The sequence below is a fragment of the Nomascus leucogenys genome, chromosome 18 (genome assembly GCF_006542625.1).
Source record: "Nomascus leucogenys isolate Asia chromosome 18, Asia_NLE_v1, whole genome shotgun sequence".
In the NCBI taxonomy this organism is placed as follows: Eukaryota; Metazoa; Chordata; class Mammalia; order Primates; family Hylobatidae; genus Nomascus; species Nomascus leucogenys.
In genome coordinates, this window is record NC_044398.1 from 20,262,865 (window position 1) to 20,286,672 (window position 23,808).

The following is a 23,808-nucleotide window of genomic DNA, read 5'->3' on the forward strand; positions in this document are numbered from 1 at the left end:
GCTGTAGCACCAAGTAGTAAACAGATGGTGTGAATGCACGCTCATCTTTCAAAATTGAAACGAAACATTAAAGGATCAGCATTCTTCCAGTCCTTCTTCAATGGATTAACAAAGATGCAAATACACATCACATCATTTTGAGGGAACATGCTCTCAAGGTGACTCTTATCACTGCTGACATTGACCTCCATCACCTGGCTGAGGCAGTGTTTGTCAAGTTTCTGTGCTCTAAAGTCATCCTCTCCTCTCCCTTACCCACACTGTACTCTTTGGATGGAAGTCACCAGGCACAACTCACAATTAAGGACCTCCTTGAGAATGGAGTATCTACGTAAATTATTTGGAATTCTTCTGCTTTGAGATTTGTCTATTCTTCCTCATTTGTCTATTTATTCAATCATTTATTTGTCAGTATAGACTCACGGATATTTATTTTATGTTCCAGGTTATATTACAATACTACTTTATTTTCTTGCTCAAATTGTTCTAGCTTTGGCAACTCCTATGTATGTACCCAAGAATAAAAACATAAGTCCACACAAAAACTTGTACAGGAGTGTTCGTGGCAGCATTACACAGCCAAAACAACCCAAATGTCCATCAACTGATGAATGCATAAACAAAATGTAGTATATCCACACAATGGAATAATATTCAACCATAAAAAGGAGTACTGACAGATGCCACAATATGCAATATGGATAAACCTAGAAAACATTATACTAAGTGAAAGAAACCAGAAACAACAACAACAAAAATCCACATATTGTACCAGTCCATGTATATGAGATACCTAGAATAGGTAGAATAGGCAAAGCTATAAAGACAAAAAGCAGATTAGTGGTTGCCAGGGCCTGGAGAGGAGGAAGGAACAGGGAATGACTTGAACTAGTGGCGATGGCTGCACAACCTGGTGAATGAATGAAATGCCACTGAATTGTACACTTTAATTAAAATGGTGAATTTTATGTTATGTAAATTTTACCACCAAAAAAAAAAAAAAAAAGGGAATGAAGTGCTGATACATGCTACAATATGGATGAACCCTGAAAACACTTACTTCACTAAGTGAAATAAACCAGATACAGAGGCCACCTATATGATGCCATTTACATGAAATGACAGCATAGGTAAATCCATAGGCACAAAGTAGATCCGCAGTCATCGGGGACTGAGGGAAGGGGGACAGGGAGTGATTGCCCATGGATACAGGATTTCCTTTTGGGCTGATGAAATGTTCTGCGATTAGGGAGTGGTGATGGTTGTACAACTTAGTGAATATACTAAAAACCACTGAATTGTACATTTTACAATGGTGACTCTTTGATATGTGAATATCTCAATTAAACGTTTTAAAATAAATAAACATACCAACTGAGTGCTGGTATGTGGGGAAGGAAAGGACCAAAAAAACAGTAAGAACCTACCAGATTTTTTCTTTCCTGGAATGAAGGAGAGTTTACTTAGTTAATTACAAGTGCAGTCATAGCAATAATGCTTGTCCAGTGCTTTGTTCCTCCATCCTTTAACAGTTTGAAAGCAAGGGCTTACAATTCTGTCATTATAGGTTAAGTATGGTGGTGCTTACGAATTAATTAGAAAGGCTTCAGACTTTTCAAATTTTCTTACCATTATAATTGGCTGCATCAGGATCATCCACATTAATGGCAATGACTTTCCAGTCGGTTTCCCCTTCGTCAATCATAGCCAATATGCCTAGAACTTTCACACCAATTATTTCACCTCTTGCACATACCTGAGAGTCAATAGCCAAAGTCAGGACGACATTACAGAACGAAACTCTAGAAGACAGTTTTACTTGGCTAACAGGAAACAAGAAAGAGGCTAAGTTCTTGAGAATTTACCTGAAGATTGTTCCTTTAAGCAAATTTTAAAAACCTAAATGAGTAAATGTTTCATCAGTCCTATTAAAGTTGAAAACAGGACTTATAGGTCCTATTTTCTTCTAGGTCATAGGGAAACCAGTACATAGCTCAGGGTAATCAATGTTTTTTGCACTGTCATTGATTATACTGAAGAATAAGTCCTCCATAGTCTCAAATACATATCTTAATATGCTTTATCTTTTATTTTATAAAAGTCATGAGTTAAGCAAGTCATACAATGACTTAAAAACTTTATGACTTAAAAAACAAAATGATAACTTTGTTTTTAGTTGTTTACTATTTCTCTGAGCCTGAGAGAGACATGAAGAAATAACTATAATCAGAATCTTAGAACAACCCTACTTGATGGAGGAGTTACTACCACGAATCTCCAACTCATGAGGTTATTTGGTTCGGGTCAAATTACTGATCATTCTAAATTGCTAGGCAAGATTTGCCATGTATTGAGAGGGAATTTCTCTCCTGGTACCTTTCACCTATTGACTAATTATCCATCTTCTAAAGCAATGCAGAACATGTCCAATTCTTCTAGATATATGTTCAATCATACATATATAGACATATTTTTTTCCAGACTAGGTTTAAATGTAAAAATTATAATATACAAATGCTTAAAATGCAAGAGAAGCCTTTAATACCAAAGAGACATCATTATTTCACTAATATTCATGCATTTTATTCACAGTATTTTTTAAAGTATGAAATTTGGTATACTTCATTAATATCTCAACACTAAAGAAAAAAATGTCACATTTCATTACCTTGCTTCCAATTTCACACACATCAATTGGGTCATTGTCACCACAACAGCCAGTATGTTTATCATTGTGCCCTGGGTCTTCCCAAGTCTAAAAAAAATAAGACAGTGTATAGCATTCCTATACACACTGACAAAATGGATCATGTTGAGAATAACAGATAACATCTTATGACTCTTCAGCTATTTTTTTCTCATTGTTTTAGTTCTTTATTCGCATTTAAGAATCTTAACTACACACAAGAGTTTCAATTAAATGCTGTAGCTCCTACTACACATCTAATGCTAAACTAAATTTAAGCTTTAAAACAGATAATGATCCTATTTAAAACAAGCAAAAGCCAACTACTCAATAACTGAGACAACAGGGAAACACAAATATAGACCCAAACATTTACTTTAAAGATATGTGGTTTTAGGCCAGGTATGATGGCTCATGCCTGTAATCCCAGCACTTTGGGAGGCTGAGGCGAGTGGATCACCTGAGGTCAGGAGTTCGAGACCAGCCTAGCCAACATGGTGAAACCCCATATCTACTAAAAATACAAAAATTAGCCAGGTGTGGTGGTGCATGCCTGTAATCCCAGCTACTTGGAAGGCTGAGGCAGGAGAATCGCTTGAACCCAGGAAGCAGAGGTTGCAGTGAGCCTAGATCATGCCACTGCACTCCAGCCTGGGCAACAGAGCAAGGCTCCATCTCAAAAAAACAAAACAAAACAAACAAAAAAAGAAAACAAAACAAACAAAAATGTGTGGTTTTTTTCTTTTTTTTTTTTTTTTTTTTGTAGAGACAGGATCTCACTATGTTGCCCAGGCTGGTCTCAAACCCCTGGGCTCAAGTGATCCTCCCACCTTGGCCTCCCAAAGTATGGGATTATAGGCATAAGCCACTGTACCTGGTCTTAGATCTTCTTTATAATAAATTCCCAAAACAGAAGTAGATAGGCAATAATAGTAAAATGGGAAGGTTATGTTCTTTTTCTTTTTTCTTTTGAGACAGAGTCTTGCTCTGTCGCCCAGACTGGATGGAGTGCAGTGGCGCAATCTTGGCTCACTGCAACCTCTGCCTCCCATGTTCAAGCAGTTCTCCTGTCTCAGCCTCCTGAGTTGCTGGGATTACAGGTGTACGCCACCACGCCTAGCTAATTTTTCTATTTTTAGTAGACATGGGGTTTCACCATGTTGGCCAGACTGGTCTCGAACTCCTGACCTCAGGTGATCCTCCCACCTTGGCCTCCCAAAGTGCTGGGATTACAGGCATGAGCCACCACACCCAGCCAAAAGGTTATGTTCTGATGTTAAAAATATCATCACTGACCAGGAGCTTGGACTGAAAAGTTTAATCAGGATTTTCTGGAGCTTTACATGACTGGTTTTCTTTCCTTCCTAAATTGTAAGCCAGAGTCCTCGCAGAACATCTCACAAAAGAACTGATAGCCTGTGCTAGCCAGGATGTTAGGTTTAAAATGTAGCTGTTGCATTGGTTCTTTTTTCCTCCAACTAGAACACATTACTGGATTTGTTTGTCTACTCAGCTGGAGTAAAGGCAAAAAGATAAACGAGAAGGGGGATAAAGGAAGACCACATCTAACAAATCCAACATTAAGAAAGCAAAATCCAACCCACAGAAGAGTAAGTATTTCAGCAATGTTCTCCTACAAGGATAATATATCAAGGCTAAATACTATTAATAAATCAATTGAGGCCGGGCGTGGTGGCTCAAGCCTGTAATCCCAGCACTTTGCGAGGCCGAGGAGGGCAGATCACAAGGTCAGGAGTTTGAGACCAGCCTAGCCAATATAGTGAAAACCTGTCTCTAATAAAAATACAAAAAATTAGCTGGGCGTGGTGGTGGACGCCTGTAATCCCAGCTACTCAGGAGGCTGAGGCAAGAGAATAGCTCAAACCTGAGAGGCAGAGGTTGCAGTGAGCCAAGATTGCACCACCGCACTCCAGCCTGGGAGACAGTGCAAGACTCCGTCTCAAAAAAAAAAAAAAAAAATTCAATTAAAGTATAAGGTGAAACACTGTAATTAAGACAAACAAATGACTTTGTGCTTACCTAACAAGCTAGATGGGTCAGACCTATGTTCTACTATCTTATGGGTTGTTTCATAGTAGGTTCCATTTAACAGACTGCATTGTTAATAAAAACAAACCACTTATCAACAGCAAAAAAATTAAACTGTATATTTAGTGTCTCAGCATTAAATTTTAAGTGCCACAGCACTGGCCTAGCCAAACCGGAATTAAATAGATGTCATTTACTCATTATAAACAAGATCCTAGTGATTCTTCACTCAAATATTAACTAAGAACCTGCTACATACTGACATTGTGCTGGGAATAAATTGGTAAACAACCCTTCTCAAAAGGTTGACTATTAGGCCAGACGCAGTGGCTCATGCCTGTAATCCCAGCACTTTGGGAGGCCGAGGCAGGCGGATCACGAGGGCAGGAGATCGAGACCATCCTGGCTAACATGGTGAAAACCCATCTCCGCTAAACTGTAAAAAATTAGCCAGGTGTGGTGGTGGACACCTGTAGTCCCAGCTACTCAGGAGGCTGAGGCAGGAGAATGGCATGAACCTGGGAGGCGGCGCTTTTGCAGTGAGCCGAGATCGTGCCACTGCACTCCAGCCTGGGTAACAGAGCAAGACTCCATCTCAAAAAAATTTTTTTTAATTAAAAAAAAAAAAAAAAAGGTTGACTACTTAAGAAAACATGATCTTCTCATTACCTTACCACAAAGAGCTTGACCTGAAGAAGAGGGAATCAAATCTCTAAACATAAAGTCAGCAGCTATGAGAGCTTGTTGTGTGCAGGTGTTAAGTGCTTTATTTTTTGAAATAACCATACCACCTACATACTGTGAATAGCTCAGGGAGACGATATTAACATCTCAAGGAGAAAGAAAGAGAGGCAAGTTAGGTAAGCTACGAAGTGGCCATCTTGGGATTTGAACTCTGGTCTGTCTGGTGCCAAAAATCAGTGCTTTTGACTACTACCATACACTCTTTCTTGACTGAATAGACTTGCAACTCAGTCTGTAGAGAATTTATATAGCTTATAACCAGTCCAAAAAAGAAGAAATATTTCAGAAAAGAATAAACGTTCAAATCTGAATTTAAACATTGTAAATATTTAGTTTGTCTTGAAAATAAGTTATTTAAGGAAGCATTCGAATGAGTTAATTATCCCTTCTTATGTTTTCAAAATCTACCATAGAAAAAACTCTCCACAGGTATTCAAATCTTTTTTACTAATAGCAGTAAATTAATATTTAGTAAGCTAAAAAGTACATTGTCAGCAGTTGCATGAAGACATACCTGAGGGATGGCACCATAGTTCCAGATATATCCTTTATACGGGAACAAATTCGCAACATAGCGAAGTTTTCCTTTTTTCACATCTTGTTTAATAGGGTTTAAAGGGTCCTTTGTAGCAATCTGAAATAAAAAAATTTCAAATCGTTGCATATTTGGATGTGAAATACTATTCAAATAAGGATCTGAGGAAATGAATTATGGTATTTATGTTCCCTAATTCCACTTTAATGATATATTTTATCCCTAACACTTTTATAATTGAACTAAGGTGTTTCCATAATCAGCCATTAAGTGAAAGGTTATGTGAGGTATAAAGGAACTATCAAGAAGGGAAAAAGAACATTTAATAATTCTAGAAAGCAAAGACTAAAATTAGCTGGAATAAATTCTAATGTTTGAGTAATAAAAATACCATAATTTTTATTAAAAGGGCAAAATAAATATCCAATTTTAGTTTTCCTTTACAGAATTTAAAATTATTCAAATACTTGGGTATTTATTACACACAAAAATGTGATTACTGTAAGAGTTTGTGATATAAAATATGTTATAAATATCCATAACAAAAAGGCAATGATGGTAGGTATCATCAGAAAGAAACTAACACCATGCAACTGAAATTCCAATGAGAGTATCTGTGGCTGGGGTGACTAAGGAGGGGTCAGTGATGGGCTTACAGAGAGTAAGAGGAGAAAAAGTAATTCTAGGCTTTGGGAACATCAGAAGCAAAGATGTTGGGAAGAAAAGTTTGGGGCATATTTGTAAACAGTTGAGTTTAGCTGGAGCCCAAAGGGAAGACTAGTAGGCAATGGGAGATACAACTAGAAAATAGACTGGGACCAGACAGAGAAAAACCTTGACGTTCAGATGGTTCATCCTTGATCAAGTCAGTGTGACTAGATCAAAACCAATATCCTAAGTCTGACTCAAATGTAAGGTGAAATATTACCTCCATTTTTGCATTAGACCAGCGTGGTACTTCAACTACCATGTGGAACACATCCTGAAAAAACAAAGAGAAAGTGAGATGGTCACAGGAACCAATTTGTTCTCTGAGGGGAGCATGCACTATTTCTTCCAAAGTCAAACTGTTCATTGTATCAGATCTTTGAAGTCAATTGGATTTTCAACAAAATGCATCAAAAAAAGAGAATGATGGATGAAGAAATAATGCAATTATAGGAAAATATTCATTACAGAATCAAGGTGGTCAGTATATGATTGCTTACTATATAGTTCTTCTTAATTTTTATTTACTTTTAAATTTTTTATAGGCGCAAGGTCTTACTGTGTTTCCCAGGCTGGTCTCAAACTCCTGGCCTCAAGTGATCCTCCTGCCTCCACCTCCCAAAGTGCTAGGATTACAGGCGTGAGCCATCTCGCCCAGCCAACTTACTATATAAATCTTTTAACTTTTCTGTATGCTTTAAGTGTTTCAGAATAAAAACTGACAGTGGAAAGAATGTTCCTAGGAAGGAAACAGTTCTTAAATAAACTTAACAGAACCTGTTATCTCTGAAGAAGACCATCTTCAAAACACTCTCCAAAGGCAAGTGTTATTTCCTTCAGAGACACTGCAATTACTCAAAATGTTTTTGGAGCTTCTATTTCAGAGACGGTTTACAAGACAAACTCCAAGCGAGACTAATTACTTGATCATACTTTAGTTTATAAGATGAACCCCACATCAGCCTAATTACTTGGTCATACTTTAGTTTTAACATCAAACAAAACTCATCAGCTTCATTATCCACATCATTCTCCCAATTCGGCTGTTTTTAGAAATAAAGCCCCCTTGAAAAGGACTTTGACCTTGAAGATATGAGAATATGCTTTAAAAATATTTTAATCAATGATAGTTCTATTGTAATTGGCTTACAGCCTTAAACTGACTACTATAAAATGGATGATATATTCAGGGAGTAAATTCCCAGACGTGCAGTTTAAAAACACAATGAAAAAACAAACCATACTTTGCCAACCCATTTTGCACACTGGAGTTAAATATGCCGTAGGTTCTTTAATTAAACTTGAGCTTTAATTATTCAGAATACTAATTTTTTTCTAGGAATAGAACTTTAACTGCAGTTTTTCAGTTTTTAGCCTCTACAAAGGGCAAAGATGAAGCTAAATCTGCAATTACTGTTTTCTGTCACCCAGGCTGGAGTGCAGTGGCACAATCTTGGCTCACTGTAAACTCCGCCTCCTGAGTTCAAGTGATTCTACTGTCTCAGCCTCCTGAGTAGCTGGGATTATGCAGGGGCGTGCCACTACACCTGGCTAATTTTTGTATTTTTAGCAGAGATGGAGTTTCGCCATGTTGGCCAGGCTGGTCTCAAACTTCTGACCTCAGGTGATCCATCCGCCTCAGCCTCCCAAAGTGCTGGGATTATAGGTGTGTGCCACCGCACCTGGCCTGCAATTATGCTTATAAAAAGTACTTTTTTTGTTGTTTTATTTTTTGAGACAAGGTCTCACTCTGCCACCTAGGCTGGAGTGCAGTGATATGAGCTTGACTCACTGAAGCCTCAACCACCCTGGCTCAAGCAATCTTCCCATCTCAGCCTCCTGAGTAGCTGGAGCTACAGATGCATGCCACCACATCCAGCTAATTGTGTGTGTGTGTGTGTGTGCGTGTATATATATATATATATATATTTTTTTTTTTTTGTAGAGATGGAGCTTTGCCATGTTACCCCAGACTGGTAAAGTACATTTTAAGAACTTAACTTAAAATGAAAATCACTTGGTTACACCACTCTTTAGAATTAGTTCTTTGCTACTTTCCATCAAAAAACGGGAACTGATAAGCCACAAGGGAATAAGTCAAAGGTTTCAAGTCAATAATTACCTTGCTGCTACCAAGCAGAAAAACTACACTGATTTTGATTCAAAAGTGTAGAACTTCTGTCATTTTAAGTTCCTGCTGAAACCATGGGAGACTAAAGCATCCATGGGTTTCTGCTCCAAGCCTCCTGATACCTCACCTACCCAATACAACATAAAAACCAAAAGAATGGAGATATTACTTAAATCTAGGACTGAAGATTTAGGACTGCTCTATCCCTGTTTCCCTCTAAAATAACCAGATGGTTTAGAAAATGTAACACTAATTGTTCATCCTGGGTAGAAAACCTCAGAACCAATCTTTGACTAAATTTCACCTTGCCCACTAGGTTTTCAAGAATTTTGTCCACTTCTCAGCTGTAAAAATGAGAGATCTGTAGATCTGTGAAAAGAACAAGTCAGGGCTTTCAGTTTCCAGCAGCAGTACCCTAAAGATTCACAAGATGGAGCTGCTATGACAGGAAAGATCAACTGAAGAGCTCGCCAAGATTAGCTGTTTTGTTAAAACACCACCAAATGAATACGTTGCTTCAAGAAATATATAGCAAATATAGCTGAAACAACTAATTCAAAGTTTAGAAACTATATTGAACACTTTAATAGCAGTAAATGACAAATATGTATAGACCCTCAAAACAGTATTACCTAATAACATAAATCTACATAATTAATGGGAAAGAAAAAAATAACAAGGAAGAAAACATCCTTCAGAAAATGGTAAGAGAATTCTGCTGCGAACAAAAGCCTGAAGGTCTGGTGCTTTTTAGAAATTAGCTGGGTGAGGCCGGGGTTGGTGGCTCACACCTGTAATCACAGCACTTTGGGAGACCGAGGTGGGCGGATTATGAGGTCAGGAGATCGAGACCATCCTGGCTAACACGGTGAAAAACCATCTCTACTAAAAATACAAAAAAAGTAACTGGGCGTGGTGGCAGGCGCCTGTAGTCCCAGCTACTCAGGAGGCTGAGGCAGGAGAATGGTGTGAACCCGGGAGGCGCAGGTTGCAGTGAACTGAAATCACACCACTGCACTCCAGCCTGGGCCACAGAGCAAGACTCCGTCTCAAAAAAAAAAAGAAATTAGCTGGGCGAAAAACAGCAAGGAGTACCTGCAAAAGTCAGAGTCAATTCATTGATTTTTTTCAACAAATATTTGTTGTGAACCACCAGGATGTGCCAGGCACTTTTCTAGGCTCTGAAGACTAGCAATGAACAAAATAAAAGTTCTTTTAACTCCCAAAGAGTTGGATTTCCAAATCAGGTACTTCCTGCTGGTAGCATTGGTGGTTCAGGGGTAGAATTCTCACCTGCTAAATCAGGTACTTCCAGTTTGTAGGCCTCGGGCTACAGCTTGGGGTGAGTGACTCATCTGTAAAATCAATGTTTAGCACACTTTTTTTTTTTTAATTATACTTTAAGTTTTAGGGTACATATGTACAAAATGCAGGTTTGTTACATATGTATACATGTGCCATGTGGCATGTTGGTGTGCTGCACCCATTAACTCGTCATTTAACATTAGGTGTATCTCCTAATGCTGTCCCTTCCCCCTCCCCCCACCCCACAACAGGCCCCGGTGTGTGATGTTCCCCTTCCTATGTCCATGTGTTCTCATTGTTCAATTCCCACCTATGAGTGAGAACATGCGGTGTTTGGTTTTTTGTCCTTGCGACAGTTTGCTGAGAATGATGGTTTCCAGCTTCATCCATGTCCCTACAAAGGACATGAACTCATCATTTTTTATGCATGGAATACTAGCACACTTTCAAATGCACGTAGATGCTGTAGTAATATTTGTCTCAGCCAGGCATGGCGACTCACGCCTATAATCCTAGCACTTTGGGAGGCAGAGGCAGGAGGACTGCTTGAGGCCAAGAGTTCAAGACCAACCTGACCAACACAGCAAGACCCTGTCTCTTAAAAAAAATTTTTTTTAAAGAGAGAGAGAGACAGGGTCTCACTCTGTCATCCAGACTGGAGTACAGTGATGCAATCATAGCTCACTACAGCCTCCAACTCCTGGTCTCAAGCAATCCTCCTGCCTCAGCCTCCTAAGTAGCTGGGCCTACAGGTGTGCACCACCACACCTGGCTAATTGCTTTTTAATTATGTTTTTGGAGATGAAGTCACACTATGTTGGGCAGGCTGGTCTCTAATTCCTAGCCTCAAGCAATCCTCCTGCCTATGCATCCCTAGTAGCTGGGATTACAGGTGCAAGCCATCCTGCCCAGCTCTGTACTTATAAGGAGGGTGTGTCCCACATACTTTAGCAGGAATTACTACTAAAGAACAACCTTCTTCTAGACATCTGGCTACAATTCAGAGTTGCCACTAGGTGAACAACAGTGATATTTAGGATTTTTCAGGGCAACTGATATGAGAAATTCAATGAATTTTATAGCAACTCCGTTGCTATAAAAACTATTACTGTTTTTATGCATTCTAATGATTCCAATATTCATGCACTTAAAAAATACTGATTTTAAGAAATTTAGTACTACCCAGTTACAAATTCATTCCTTCTTCTTTAATCCCAACTGGTTTCAACTGTTACTTAGCTGGATCTTGGATTTACTATCTTGTAACTCCCATTGTTAAGACTTCCCAGAACTCCATCCTCCAATCCTACCATGCTTTGGAGTCTCAGTCATTGCTCTGGCATCAGAGCTCTCAGCTCTCTGTTAACAGTTTCAGTAAAGAAGGAAGTTAAGTCTCCCTAGAGGGATGATTTTGATAAACTCAATAATTACCTTGCTGATAAGCCAGTGGCAGATATGGGAAAAGGCAAACTATAACTTTAGCTCTTGTTCCCAAAGTCAGAAATATAACTGTCTATTTCAGGCCAGATATGGTGGCTCGTGCCTGTAAACCTAGCACTTTGGGAGGCTGAGACAAGAGGATTGCTTGAGGCCAGGAGTTTAAGACTAGCCTGAGCGACATAGACAGACCCTGTCTCTACAAAAAGAATAAGAAAAAAAAAGTCTATTTCCCTTCCCAGATTTATAATCATTTTATCAAGTAGTCAAGATGTTACAACAAAATGTTAAAGATGTCCAGATTCTAAGGAAATTGGAAACTCAACAAGTCTACATTATATCACTCCATTAATCAAAAAGATTTAAAATAAAGATGTTTCAGGAATAGAAAAAATATCTCCTATATCTTGGTTAGGTTTGTAACTTCACTAATTAAACAGGAATATTAATTACAGTAGTATGGTGAGGGCCAGTCTCATCTCCAAACTGGTTAGGGTCTTGTGGACCAAGTCAGTAGTCTGACAAGTCATTTACTAATGAATAGGCTATGGCCATTTGGTAGGCTGTTATTACTAATGCAGTTAAGTACATATATAGGGAACATGCTCTTAATTTAATTGCATCTCATCTTTAAATCTTAGCAGTTAAGTTCAATGTGTCTTTATTGAGACTTATTTCTTATTTATTTATTTTATTTTATTTTCTGAGACACAGTTTTGCTCTTGTTACCCAGGCTGGAGCACAATGGTGCAATCTCGGCTCACCGCAACCTCCATCTCCCGGGTTCAAGCGATTCTCCTGCCTCAGCCTCCCGAGTAGCTGGGATTACAGGCATGCACCACCATGCCCAGCTAATTTTTCTATTTTTGGTAGAGACAGGGTTTCTCCATGTTGGTCAAGCTGGTCTCGAACTCCCGACCTCAGGTGATCCGCCCACCTCAGCCTCCCAAAGTGTTGGGATTACAGGCATGAACCACCACGCCTGGCATTGAGATTTATTTCTAACCCCGGATTTGGTAAATTCGATGAACTATACTACAGAATTACACCAAGTGGCTGACATTAGCATTTTCAAGTTGACTTATTGTGTGTTTCTCTAGATAACTTCAGAAATCTAGTAAATACCAGGCTTAGAAAGAAACACAAAAATCACCCTCTGGTCCCACCACTCCTATTTATTTATTTATTTATTTACAGACAGAGTCTCACCTGTCACCCAGGCTGAAGTGCAGCAGCATGATTTCAGCTCACTGCAACCTCCGTCTCCAGGGATCAAGTGATCCTCCTACCTCTGCCTTCTGGACCACAGGCACCTGCCACCACACCCAGCTAATTTTTTTTTTTTTTCTATTTTTGGTAAAGACAGGGTTTCACCATGCTGCTGAGGCTGGTCATGAACTCCTGAGTTCAAGCAATTCATCCACCTAGGCCCCCCAGAGTGCTAGAATTAAGGGCATAAGCCACGGCACCCAGCTCACCCCCATTTTTTAATCTTTATTGTTTTGCAATAAAATTTGGAGAAAAAACAGTAGAGGTAGAGAGAATTTTCTTCTAAATTTATCTAGAGAATAAACATAAAGCAAGAAGCTAATCCAAACCAAGCTTTAACTTTTTTTTTTTTTTGGAACTTCTAGACTAGTTTTGGAGTATAAAATCCCTATCAGAAGAGCTCATGTAGTTAAAAGAAAATGTTCCATCCCCATAAAGATGCTTTCAAAAAGGTATACCAGATTTCATCATTTCCAAGAATACTTTGTCTTATTCACTGCTCACCAAATGACAATGGCTCTTAACTCTAAGTTTTGCCTGTAAAGTTGGTTATATGATTCTAGAAGGATATACTCTAAGTTGTTAAAAGTATATGGATACCTGAAGTATTTCATCGACAGTGACAGAAGTCTATTTGAGAAGCTATCAGAAAGAAATACGATGACCGAAGTTCACATTGTTGTGCCCCTTATTCACTTAGAATTGTGACTTAGCAAAGAAAGACATGACTTACACCAACCCAAAAAACATTTGTTCAACAAATTGTGTGAAGATTCCAAGGGAGATCATTAACTTATTAAAGAAATTAAAACACATACACACAAAACTTTTAGTAATACTCATTTGTTTTCCAGTTACATAGATTTTCTACTCATTGCAGCTCAAACAAATGCCTGTATTTGCTACTACACACTACCATAAGTACCTATGTAGAGCAATAACTTAATTTGTCATGTCATAATTAAGAATAAGCTGCTGGCCGGGTGTGGGAGCACACGCCTGTAATCCCAGCACTTTGGGAGCTGAGGTGGGTGGATTGTTTGAGCTCAGGAGTTCGAGACCAGCGAAAGCCTGTCTCAACCAATACAAAAAAATTAGCCAGGTATAGTGGTGTGCACCTGTAGTCCCAGCTACTCAGGAGGCTGAGGTGGGAGGATTGCTCGAGCCCAGGAGATGGAGCCTGCAGTGAGCCAAGATCACGGCACTGCATGGGTGACAGAGTGAGACCCCGTCTTAAAAAAAAATAAAAAAGAAAGAAAAAGCTGCTATTTTTGCTATTTTTTTCAGATAAGCTTTATCATGATTAAATTTTGAAAACAGATATTCTAAGCATAATCTGTTTATTTTCCTGTCTTTATAAAATCAAGCAAAAGGGTCTGCATTTCCAGTTGTCAAGCTTTTCTGTTTTGCAATGACTAATAATTTTGACTATGGAAGCTTTCCCAAGAAAAATGCATTTATGGCAAATTGCAGATAATATTCTGTTAAGTTTCTGAAGCATCGATCTGTTTGATTAGAGGCTTGACTTTCTTTCAGAAGGGAAAAAAAGAAACATATATTCCATATTTATATATGCTTCCATGCGCTCCCAACAATCACCTGAAAAAAACAGAACCCTACATTGTCAGAAGTAGAATTTAACATGAAAGTTTAAGATATGGAATAGAAAAATATCTGATTTCTAAAACTAAAAAATCAGGTCATGATATTTGAGCACTTTAAGATTTAGAGAAAGCTTTTATCTACCCAGTGTTTCATCCTGTTTATACCATGTTTTGGAAAGTTTCTGGTATCTCAGAAGTTTTATGTTAGAAGATACTCTGAGCTATAGGTGCTTTTATATTTGATCCTAAAATTGACCCAGAGCAAAGGACATCCCTACAGTTTAAAAATATCCAGTGAGCCTTTACCTTCTCTACCCACTGGATTTGGAAATAATCAAAGCAGGGTACCCGAGTCACAAGATTTTCCAGAACTGGCTGGACTGATTACCTAATGGCATATGCCAAACTGAATATCCACATTAGAAGGTCCTGACATGGGTTGGGCACAGTGGCTCACACCTGCGACCCCAGCACTTTTGGAGGCTGAGGTGGGCAGATCGCTTGAACCCAGGAGGTTGAGACCAGCCTGGGCAACATAGCGAAACCCCGTCTCTACAAAAAAATAGAAAAATTAGCTGGGCGTGGTGGTGTGTGCCTGTGGTCCCAGCTATTCAGGAGGCTGGAGCAGGAGGATCACTTGTGTCTGGGAGGTTGAAGCTGCAGTAAGCCAAGATCATGCCACTATACTCCAGCCTGAGTGACAAAGTGAGACCCTATCTCAAAAAAAAAAAAAAAGGTCTGATATGGATATGAGCCCTTGGGCATTTTTCCTTAGTGGAGCTGACTGAGCTGTGTTAAAGGTACATGCTCACTTGATCATGACATTCCCTCATTATCATCCCTCGGACGACTCACCATATTAGGAATAAAGTCCAAGGCCAAGCCCATGAGAATGTGTTCATGTAAACTTAATCACAATAGATTTTTTTTATAAAAAAGAAAGAAAATCACACTCTAACGAATCAAGTTAATCAGATTTTTTTTAAAAGGCTATAATCCAAAATGATGTCTACCACACCTTTATTTGTGTTTTAAACAAGTAACTTCCTTTAAAACAAAACAAAAGAATTCCTTCCAGCCTCTCAGGCAGGAAGCCTTCTGCCCAAGGTCCACTGAGGTCTGGACTACTGGTAAAATCCAGAGTCATAAGAGCTTGTGCTTTTGAGCTGGGACAGGGCGGGCCAAGGGCAGAGTCTTCCTTTGAGTAATCCACTTTATAGACACAACCAGTCCTTTATAAGACTTCAGTGTCCGAGAGTAATCTAAGTTAACACACTTAACAGGACACCAAAATGTAGCCTGTTTCCTGTTTTGGAGTAACTTGAAGCAGCAATAAGAGTAGGTACGAAAACAGCTATGATCATTCTGGTCCTTGGTAGGAATACAGTCACTTAGAACACTGGGAAAACAGCTCTATGTCAAGAAAATGTTTTCCTTCCTGTAGCATACCTGTATGCCAGGGTATTATCAATAAACTTGGGGTCATCATTTTATACCTCTTCATTGCTCAAAATGGTCTGAGATGCTACAGTATGATATACATGCTATTATACAACAAGCAGATAATTCAAGCCAACCCAATGGGGCCAATTCAAGAGGGAAGGATTCTGCAGTTTATATCAACTCCCAGGAAATCAGATATAACAAATTTGAGTTTCTGAATAAATACCACTCTGACACTCTCACAGGAAAAACACATGCTAATTAGAAGTCCCTCCTGTATTTGTGGCACATAATTGGCCTGGGGCTGTTTGCTCCATTGCCTCTAATTGGAGTCTTACCCAGGAAGGCTCCTCGGAAGCAATGCAAAAATTGGAATTTCAGGCAGTACAGAACTACAGCAAACTGCCTGGTAGAAGTGCAATGAATTTGTCTATTTCTATCTAATAGTCAGGCCCAGAAAAACAGTAAGACAGCACACACAAGAACAAAATTACTATTATTCCAGACATGCACTGCAAAGTGATGTTCGTGTTGTGTATTGACATCCAGCTAAGGAAGGTCAATAACCTATATAACTCTTACAACTCAAAAACCTTTGTACTCAATGTGAATCAAACTTCCTTACTGAAGGAAAAAAATTGAAAGGTAGAAAAAGAATAAGATATTTGTCTTTGTGTTAAGTTGCTAAATACAGTACAAACTGCTTCCATTGGAAAGGAGGCTAAGAAGAGATGTGTTTTTTAAAATGACTGTTTAAAGTTGTACTTATAACACGTGTTCTTTGTAAAAAGATTAGACAATATAAAAAGACAAAAATGAAAATAAAACCAAGAGTCACTGGCAGTCCCACGAATCATAAATATTTTGATATATATTTTATTGTTATTTATTTTCCTGAGACAGGGTCTTGCTATGTTGCCCAGTCTGGTCTCAAACTCCTGGGCTCAAGTGATCCTCCCAGCACAGCCTCCCAAGTGGGATTACAATTGCCCCACACTCAGCTAGTCTGGTGTATACAGTTGTAGACTTTTTTTTCCCCTAGAAAAGTAAAGATTTTTACAATTTGTGGTAAGCCTACCAATCTGTGTTAAAGTTAGGTTTCTTCTCACTGGTGTATACAGGAACAGCTATTTCCTTTTAGACGTCTGTGTGCCTACCTTTATTAACTCTATCTTAACTGTGCAAATCTTAACTGTACTAGCCCATTACTAAATTTTCTATACTCATTGAATAATCTAGTTTACTTTTACTATTTCATAAAGATCCCACAGCCAAATTTCTGTGCTGGCTACCTGGTTTATTTTAGAACCAGTAATGAAGTGTTACGACTTCAGTTCCAAATACACATACAAAAAGGACAAATGTAATTTTTTCTTTTTTTTTTCCAAGACAGATTAAATACCTTTGCTTTTATTCCTCCTCTCCTTCCCCAAATTATATTTGCTTCTTTAACTAAATAATCTAGTTTTAAGACTAACTTCTTATTTAGTCAATGGACCTTTTTTTTTGAGACAAGGTCTCACTCTGTCACCCAGCTGGAGTACAGTAGTGCCATCTCGGCTCACTGCAACCTCTGCCTCCCAGGCACAAGCGATCTTCTCACCTCAGCCTTCCAAGTAGCTGAGATACAGACACATGCCACCATGCCCAGCTAATTTTTGTATTTTTTGTAGAGACAGGGTTTCATCATGTTGCCCAGGCTGTTCTTGAACTTCTGGCCTCAAGCCCTCCACCCGCCTCAGCCTCCCAAAGTGCTGGGATTACAGGCGTGAGCCACCACGCCCAGCCTAATCAACGGACCTTTAACTCACAGCACAACGAGGCATTTTAAGCACTTATTGAGAGACATATAAGAAAATTCATATGTAGAACTAGCTGATCTGAGTAAAGAGACTGTGTCCAAAAGACAAGGATGCCTTACCTTATCTGCATAAATTGGAATATCATGAAATGGAGATATATATTGTCCTTTCTCATTTTCTGCAAAATAAATTAGAAAAAGTTATTACTGTAATTAATTGTATTGCTAAATGCACACAGTACACATTTTTTTTTTCTGAGATGGGGTCTCTTACTCTGTCACCCAGGATGGTGTGCAATGGTGTGATCTTGGCTCACTGCCACCTCTGTTTCCCTCTTGAAGGCTCAAGTGATCCTCCAGCCTCAGCCTCCTGAGTAGCCGGAACTACAGGCATGAGCCACTACGCCTGGCTAATTTTTGTATCTTTTGTAGGGATGTAGTGTTGCCATGTTCCCCAGGCTGGTCTCCAACTCCTGAGCTCAAAGCAGTCTGACCACCTTGGCCTCCCAAAGGGCTGGAATTACAGGGGTGAGCCACCGTACCCCGCACCAGACCAGTATACATTTTTAAACCAAGATATTATTCTTACACTAGAAAAACTGGCTGTATACTTTTCTCCTGACTGTACTCCCAGGCTAGGCTGAGTTTACATCCTATGCACTCTGTAGGCATCTAATAAGTACTAATTTCTATACTGAGAGCAGAGACTACTGAGGACACAAAAGGCGATTAAATTGTTTTGGATGATTAAATCGTTTTGGACTGATCTTACATCAGTTAAGTTTACAGAACCATTATGAAGTATTTGGGAGGAAGGGAGGGGACCACTTTACTCAATTATAAACAATGTTGCTAAAAGTCGTGTTCCGGGAAGACAGCCAGCCATCTTAGATTATGACTTTCTTTAAGGATAATCAAGTTGCAACAAACATCTTCACAAATAATTTCTATTATATTCTAGATATATATTACTAATATATTCTAGAGACCTAACTATAGCCAAAAAGTAATTTTAAAACTTCTTCAGTATTCTTTAGGAAACCTAAGGACTGTCCACATCGCATCCCTTCAAGTTTAAAAATCAAAGTGGAGGCCGGGCACGGTGGCTCACGCCTGTAATCCCAGCACTTTGGAAGACCAAAGCAGGTGGATCACTGGAGGTAAGGAATTCAAGACCAGGCTGGTCAACATGGTGAAACCCCGTCTCTACTAAAAATACAAAAATTACTCATGCATGGTGGCAAGTGCCTGTAATCCCAGCTACTCGGGAGGGTGAGGCAGGAGAATCACTTGAACCTGGGAGGCTGAAGTTGCAGTGAGCCGAGATCATGCCACTGCACTCCAGCCTGGGCAACAGAGTGAGACTCTGTTTCAAAAAACAAACAATAAAACATAAAACTCCCTTTAGGGCCAATTGTGACTTTGCAGTCTGTCCAGCTCTTTATCAGTTTTAAAGAAATTGACAAATGTAATATTATAAAGCTTAAAAAAGTTTATTTCTATTAAGGAAGGATAAAGCACTTAAAATTTAATAGCTATATAGTGGGTTCTAATTATTAGTATTTCTTAAGTTCCAGAGAGTTCCACTTGATAAAAACAGTTACTTCAGCTAGTGCCAAATTCTAGGAGTAGCTTTGGTCTCCCATAACGGCCACCAAATATTAATTGCAAATAAATAACCTAAGTAAAAGCAGTGTGTTTGTTCTGCATATATAGCTTGAAGATCCACTCCTCACCTACAAACCAGACAGTCACCTCTGTAAGCCTTTCCTACAGAGAAATTCTGGAGCCAACACTATTTCCAGAAAAACAGTCCCATGAATTATTAGTCAAAAGTTACTGCACCGCCCTTGCTGCTTAATTGCAAAATTAAATAAAATGGGGAGTAGGGGGTAGTTCTCACCCTCACCTGATAGTTAACCTTCGGCTAGATGTGTAAGCTTTACAGTTCACTTTCCTTTTCCTCCTGCACCAGGCTACTTTTTGTTCCTTCAATGCCTATTCCCATTCGTCCCCTCTACTCCCCGCTTCTCCGTCCTTCATACACCAACTCAGAGTTCGAGGTACCTGCTCATTTCCTTCCAAATAAAACTGTAAAGAGGTTAAAATAGAAGCGCCTGTGGTGACACATTTACGAACGCCTCCGTTATCGCCCATAATCTACTCCTAGTAGCTGGGGGTGGGGGGAGTAAGAGGATAAAGAAAAACCCCAAGTAGCTTTCCTCCACCTACAAGGCCAAAAAAAGGTGGTGCCCTAAGTAAGGAGCGTGGAGGGCGCCAGCATGCAGCCTCCCGGTTTCCCCGTGCAGCCCTAGGTGCAGGACCCGGGGTAGGTACCCCCTAGACGCCGAATCCTGCAAAGGTAAAAACTTGGCACTTTCTCAGTCATGTTTCCAGATTGACGTCATCTGTCTGATTTGAGGGAAACAGCTTTCTGTTTCATAAGGTTTCCCAGCATCGGCGCTGAGGGGAAACAGGCGGCGGAGAGGCAGGATCGCTACCGGGACCCCGGAGGACCGGTCCAGCGCCTTCACAGACGGCTCCCGATCCGGGCAAAACGAGGGGGTGGACTTGGCTCTGCTCAGCGCGGATAATCTGAGCTACGGCGGCGGAATTAAGGTCTTTAGGAAGTCACTGCCCCCCTCGGAGTCGCCGTTTCTCCAAACTCAGGAATCCTCTTACGGGGATTATGTTACTTCCAAGCACCTTTCTAGGGTGGGTCGGTGATTTCCTTTTCCCATCAGACCCTGTCAGAGCCAGACACCTGCGAAACTAGCTGGGCCCAGGTTCGGGTACCCCGGGGCGTGAGAAAGGGACCATCTCCGTTGGGCGGGGAGGGATGGCCGGAGGCGACCCCCGCCGCCCCGACCGGCGGCGGCAAGTATGCAATGTGAGGCCGGCCAGGCCCCACAACGCGCCCGAGGAGACGGGCCCGCGTCGGAGACTTGGGGCCGAGCGCGAGCCGCACCCTCCCGGGGAGGCAAGGCCCGGGAATGAATGGGCGGACGGGCGCTGAGAGGGCCGCGGGCCGCAGACACTCACTGAGGAAGACTCGGTACTCCAGGGAGAAGGGCGCGGCGCGCTCCTCGGTGCTGAAGCCGCTCATGGTGCCGGAGTCCTGCCGCCGCCGCTGCTACAGAGCCACCAGCCCGCACGCGGCGCCGACTGACAAGGACAGAGCCCCGCGCCTGCGCACTGCGAGCACTGGACCGGCGGGCGGGGCGGGGAGCGCCTTTAACGCGGCTCCGCTAGTGTTCCCACCCAAGCCGGGCCAACCCCGTGCGCCGGCGCACTCCGCCAGGCCCGGGCGTCCGCACTCCCCAGCCCCGCCCCTCGGGCCCAGCCTCCGCGACTGCAGCCGGGGCTCAGAGGCTGGGCCACGTGGCTGCCGCCGGCGCTGGCTCTGTTCCTTCGGCTTTGGGCTCTGACCCGGGAGGGCAAATGCGCAGGCTCAAAGCTTGGACTAGCTAGGAGTTGACCGCCGACCACGCACACAGGGAACTCACCTTCGATTCACACACACTCCTCCCCGCAGACCTATTCCTTATCTCAAAAGGCGTTGATAAGTCACCTGCTTCCCCAGACAGGCTCTGCTTGTGGTCTTAAAGGTGAGCATTTTTCTGATCCGTCGTAACAAAGTTGAGCCATATTACTGACACCCCTAGTGGCTACCAGTAAGGTACTCGCTCCTCCAAATTTCTATAATCTCTCTGACTCCGTTGCTTATCTGGGAAGTGAAGATAATAATATAACTATTTCATGAGTTACTGGGATGATTACCCGAGTTAATACACGTCAAATGCCTGAAGCAGAGCCTGTATCTTTGTAAACACTCTGGAAGTTGTTACTGTCACCCTCCCCAGTGGGGGAGGATTTACGCCCCGCGTCCCCCCCCCCCCCCCCGCCCCATCCAACCCCTGCCGCCCTACTTAACCCACCTGGGTCTCCAGGGGCTTCAGATGGAAGCACTGGGAAGGTCCAGGCGTGAGCTAGAGTCCCGTGAAGGAGTGTTCTCAGGGACAGGCTCCTCTGATCTTCCTGTTTATATTTTCCATCATATCAGGCCAGACCCCAAAAACTAAAGTCTGATTGAGGCAGTGGGCAAATATTCGCATCACTTACCTCCCCAGGAATACATGTAAAAGAAAAAAAGTATATCCAAAATCCTAAATATAAATTAGGAAATTATTATTCACATTTCAAAGAATGCCTGGTTGTATTTATTTTTTTAATTTCATGGCCAGGATTTCTTTAAATAACTGTTTTTCTAGAGCATTAAAGATAATGTGCCTTAATGACATTTTGAATTAAACTCTTTTTTTCAAAACAATGTCTATTGTAAAAAATGAATATTAAATGAAAACCTAGTAAGATCTCCAGTTAGTTATGGTGTCCCTCCCTTTGTCTCCATCCAACTCCCAAGCCCCACTGACACCCATTAATTTTCAGAAGGCTGTGATTCACTGATTTTTTTGAACATTTCACCACACTGTTTTACTGCTGTTAGAACAGAAGCGCAGGAAAAAAAATTAGCGAAGCAATAGTTTAGTCAATAATTAGGGTCAAGGCCAGGTGCGGTGACTTACGCCTTCAATCCCAGCACTTTGGGAGGCCAAGGTGGGTGGATGACCTGAGGTCAGGAGTTCGAAACCAGCCTGGCCAACACAGTGAAACCCTGTACCTAATAAAAAGACAAAAATTAGCTGGGCGTGGTGGCACTCGCCTGTAATCCCAACTACTTGGGAGACTGAGGCAGGAGAACACTTGATCCCAAGAGGCGGAGGTTGCAGTGAGCTGAGATCACGCCAGTGCATTCCAGCCTGGGTGACAGAGCGAGACTCTGTTTCAGAAAAAAAGTAGGATCAAGTTCAAAGAATATTTTAAGGGGATGCTCTTTTGATTGATCTGGTCTATCACTTTTCTGCCTTTGAGCAGATGGAACCAATTTTCTTGGAAAAACCCAGACTCTCATCTGTGACTGACTTAAGAAGACAGCCATGATGCAATAATAATGTTCTACATACACTTTCCCTTTGCCTCTTGCCAGCTCAGAGCAAGATAATAAAGTCTCACTGACCTCCAGGACTTGCACACTGGCTCTTGTTTCACTGAATGTATTCAGAGAGCCAGTCAGTACCAGCTCTGGTAAAACACCCAGCCCTGGTGCATTGTAACTTTCCTTTGCAGGCAAGTGTAGTGAGCCCATAGACCCAAAAGGACCTTGGTCTACCATGTCTCCCTAGGGCCTAGCACAGTACACAGCCTAGAGTAGATGTTTAGTGAATCTTTGCTGGATGGATGGGTAGAGGAATTAATGTAAAGGTGGAAAATACCTCCTTAAGTACATTAGTTTTACAAAGAAGGAGTCCATCTCTTCTGAAATATTATCTTTCTCACTCAGTGACCAAATCTAGTGGCACTTTTCAGTCCATATCCTGTCCCCTTTGCTGTGGGTGACCCTGTTGGGTGTCTCTAATTTCTTTCCTTGGCTTGCAACTACATTCTCTTCTTTTTTTTTTTTCTTTTTTGAAACAGAGTCTCACTGTCACCCAGGCTGGAGTACAGTGGTGTGATTTCGGCTCACTGAAACCTCCACCTCCCAGGTTCAAGTGATTCTTGTACCTCAGCCTCCTGAGTAGCTGGGATCACAGGCATGCACCACCATGCCTGGCTAATTTTAATATTTTTAGTAGAGATGGGTTTTCGTCATGTTGACCAGGCTAGCCTCGAACTCCTGGCCTCAAATGATCCGCCCACCTCAGCCTACCAGTGTGTTGGGATTACAGGCATGAGACACGGCGCCAGGCCATGACTACATTCTCTTCTCATGTTCTTCCTACTTCTTTTTTTCTTTTTGAGATGGGGTCTCACCCTGTCACCCAGGCTGGAGTGCAGTGGTGCGATCTCAGCTCACTGCAACCTCCGCCTCCCGGGTTCAAGCAGAGTAGCTGGGATTACAGGCGCACGCCACCACGCCCGGCTAATTTTTTGTGCCTTTAGTAGAGACTGGATTTCACCATGTTGGCCAGACTGGTCTCGAAGTCCTGACCTCGTGATCCGCCTGCCTCGTCCTCCCAAAGTGCTGGGATTACAGGC

At 41.3% G+C, this 23,808-nt stretch overlaps 1 protein-coding gene across 1 annotated transcript in view; it reads right to left on the reverse strand.

Annotated features, from left to right (window-relative positions):
• Nucleotides 1-20,920, reverse strand: part of PPA1 (inorganic pyrophosphatase 1) — a 29,928-nt gene extending 9,008 nt beyond the window's left edge. The window contains exons 1-6 of the mRNA XM_003271198.4: nt 20,755-20,920; nt 17,833-17,891; nt 6,943-6,996; nt 5,994-6,113; nt 2,669-2,755; nt 1,630-1,756 (exon numbers count right to left, since the gene is read on the reverse strand). Of these exons, the coding sequence (XP_003271246.1) occupies nt 1,630-1,756; nt 2,669-2,755; nt 5,994-6,113; nt 6,943-6,996; nt 17,833-17,891; nt 20,755-20,818 (511 nt within the window). The 5' untranslated portion in view covers nt 20,819-20,920. The remainder of the gene's footprint in view (nt 1-1,629; nt 1,757-2,668; nt 2,756-5,993; nt 6,114-6,942; nt 6,997-17,832; nt 17,892-20,754) is intronic.
• Nucleotides 20,921-23,808: the final 2,888 nt, after the last annotated feature.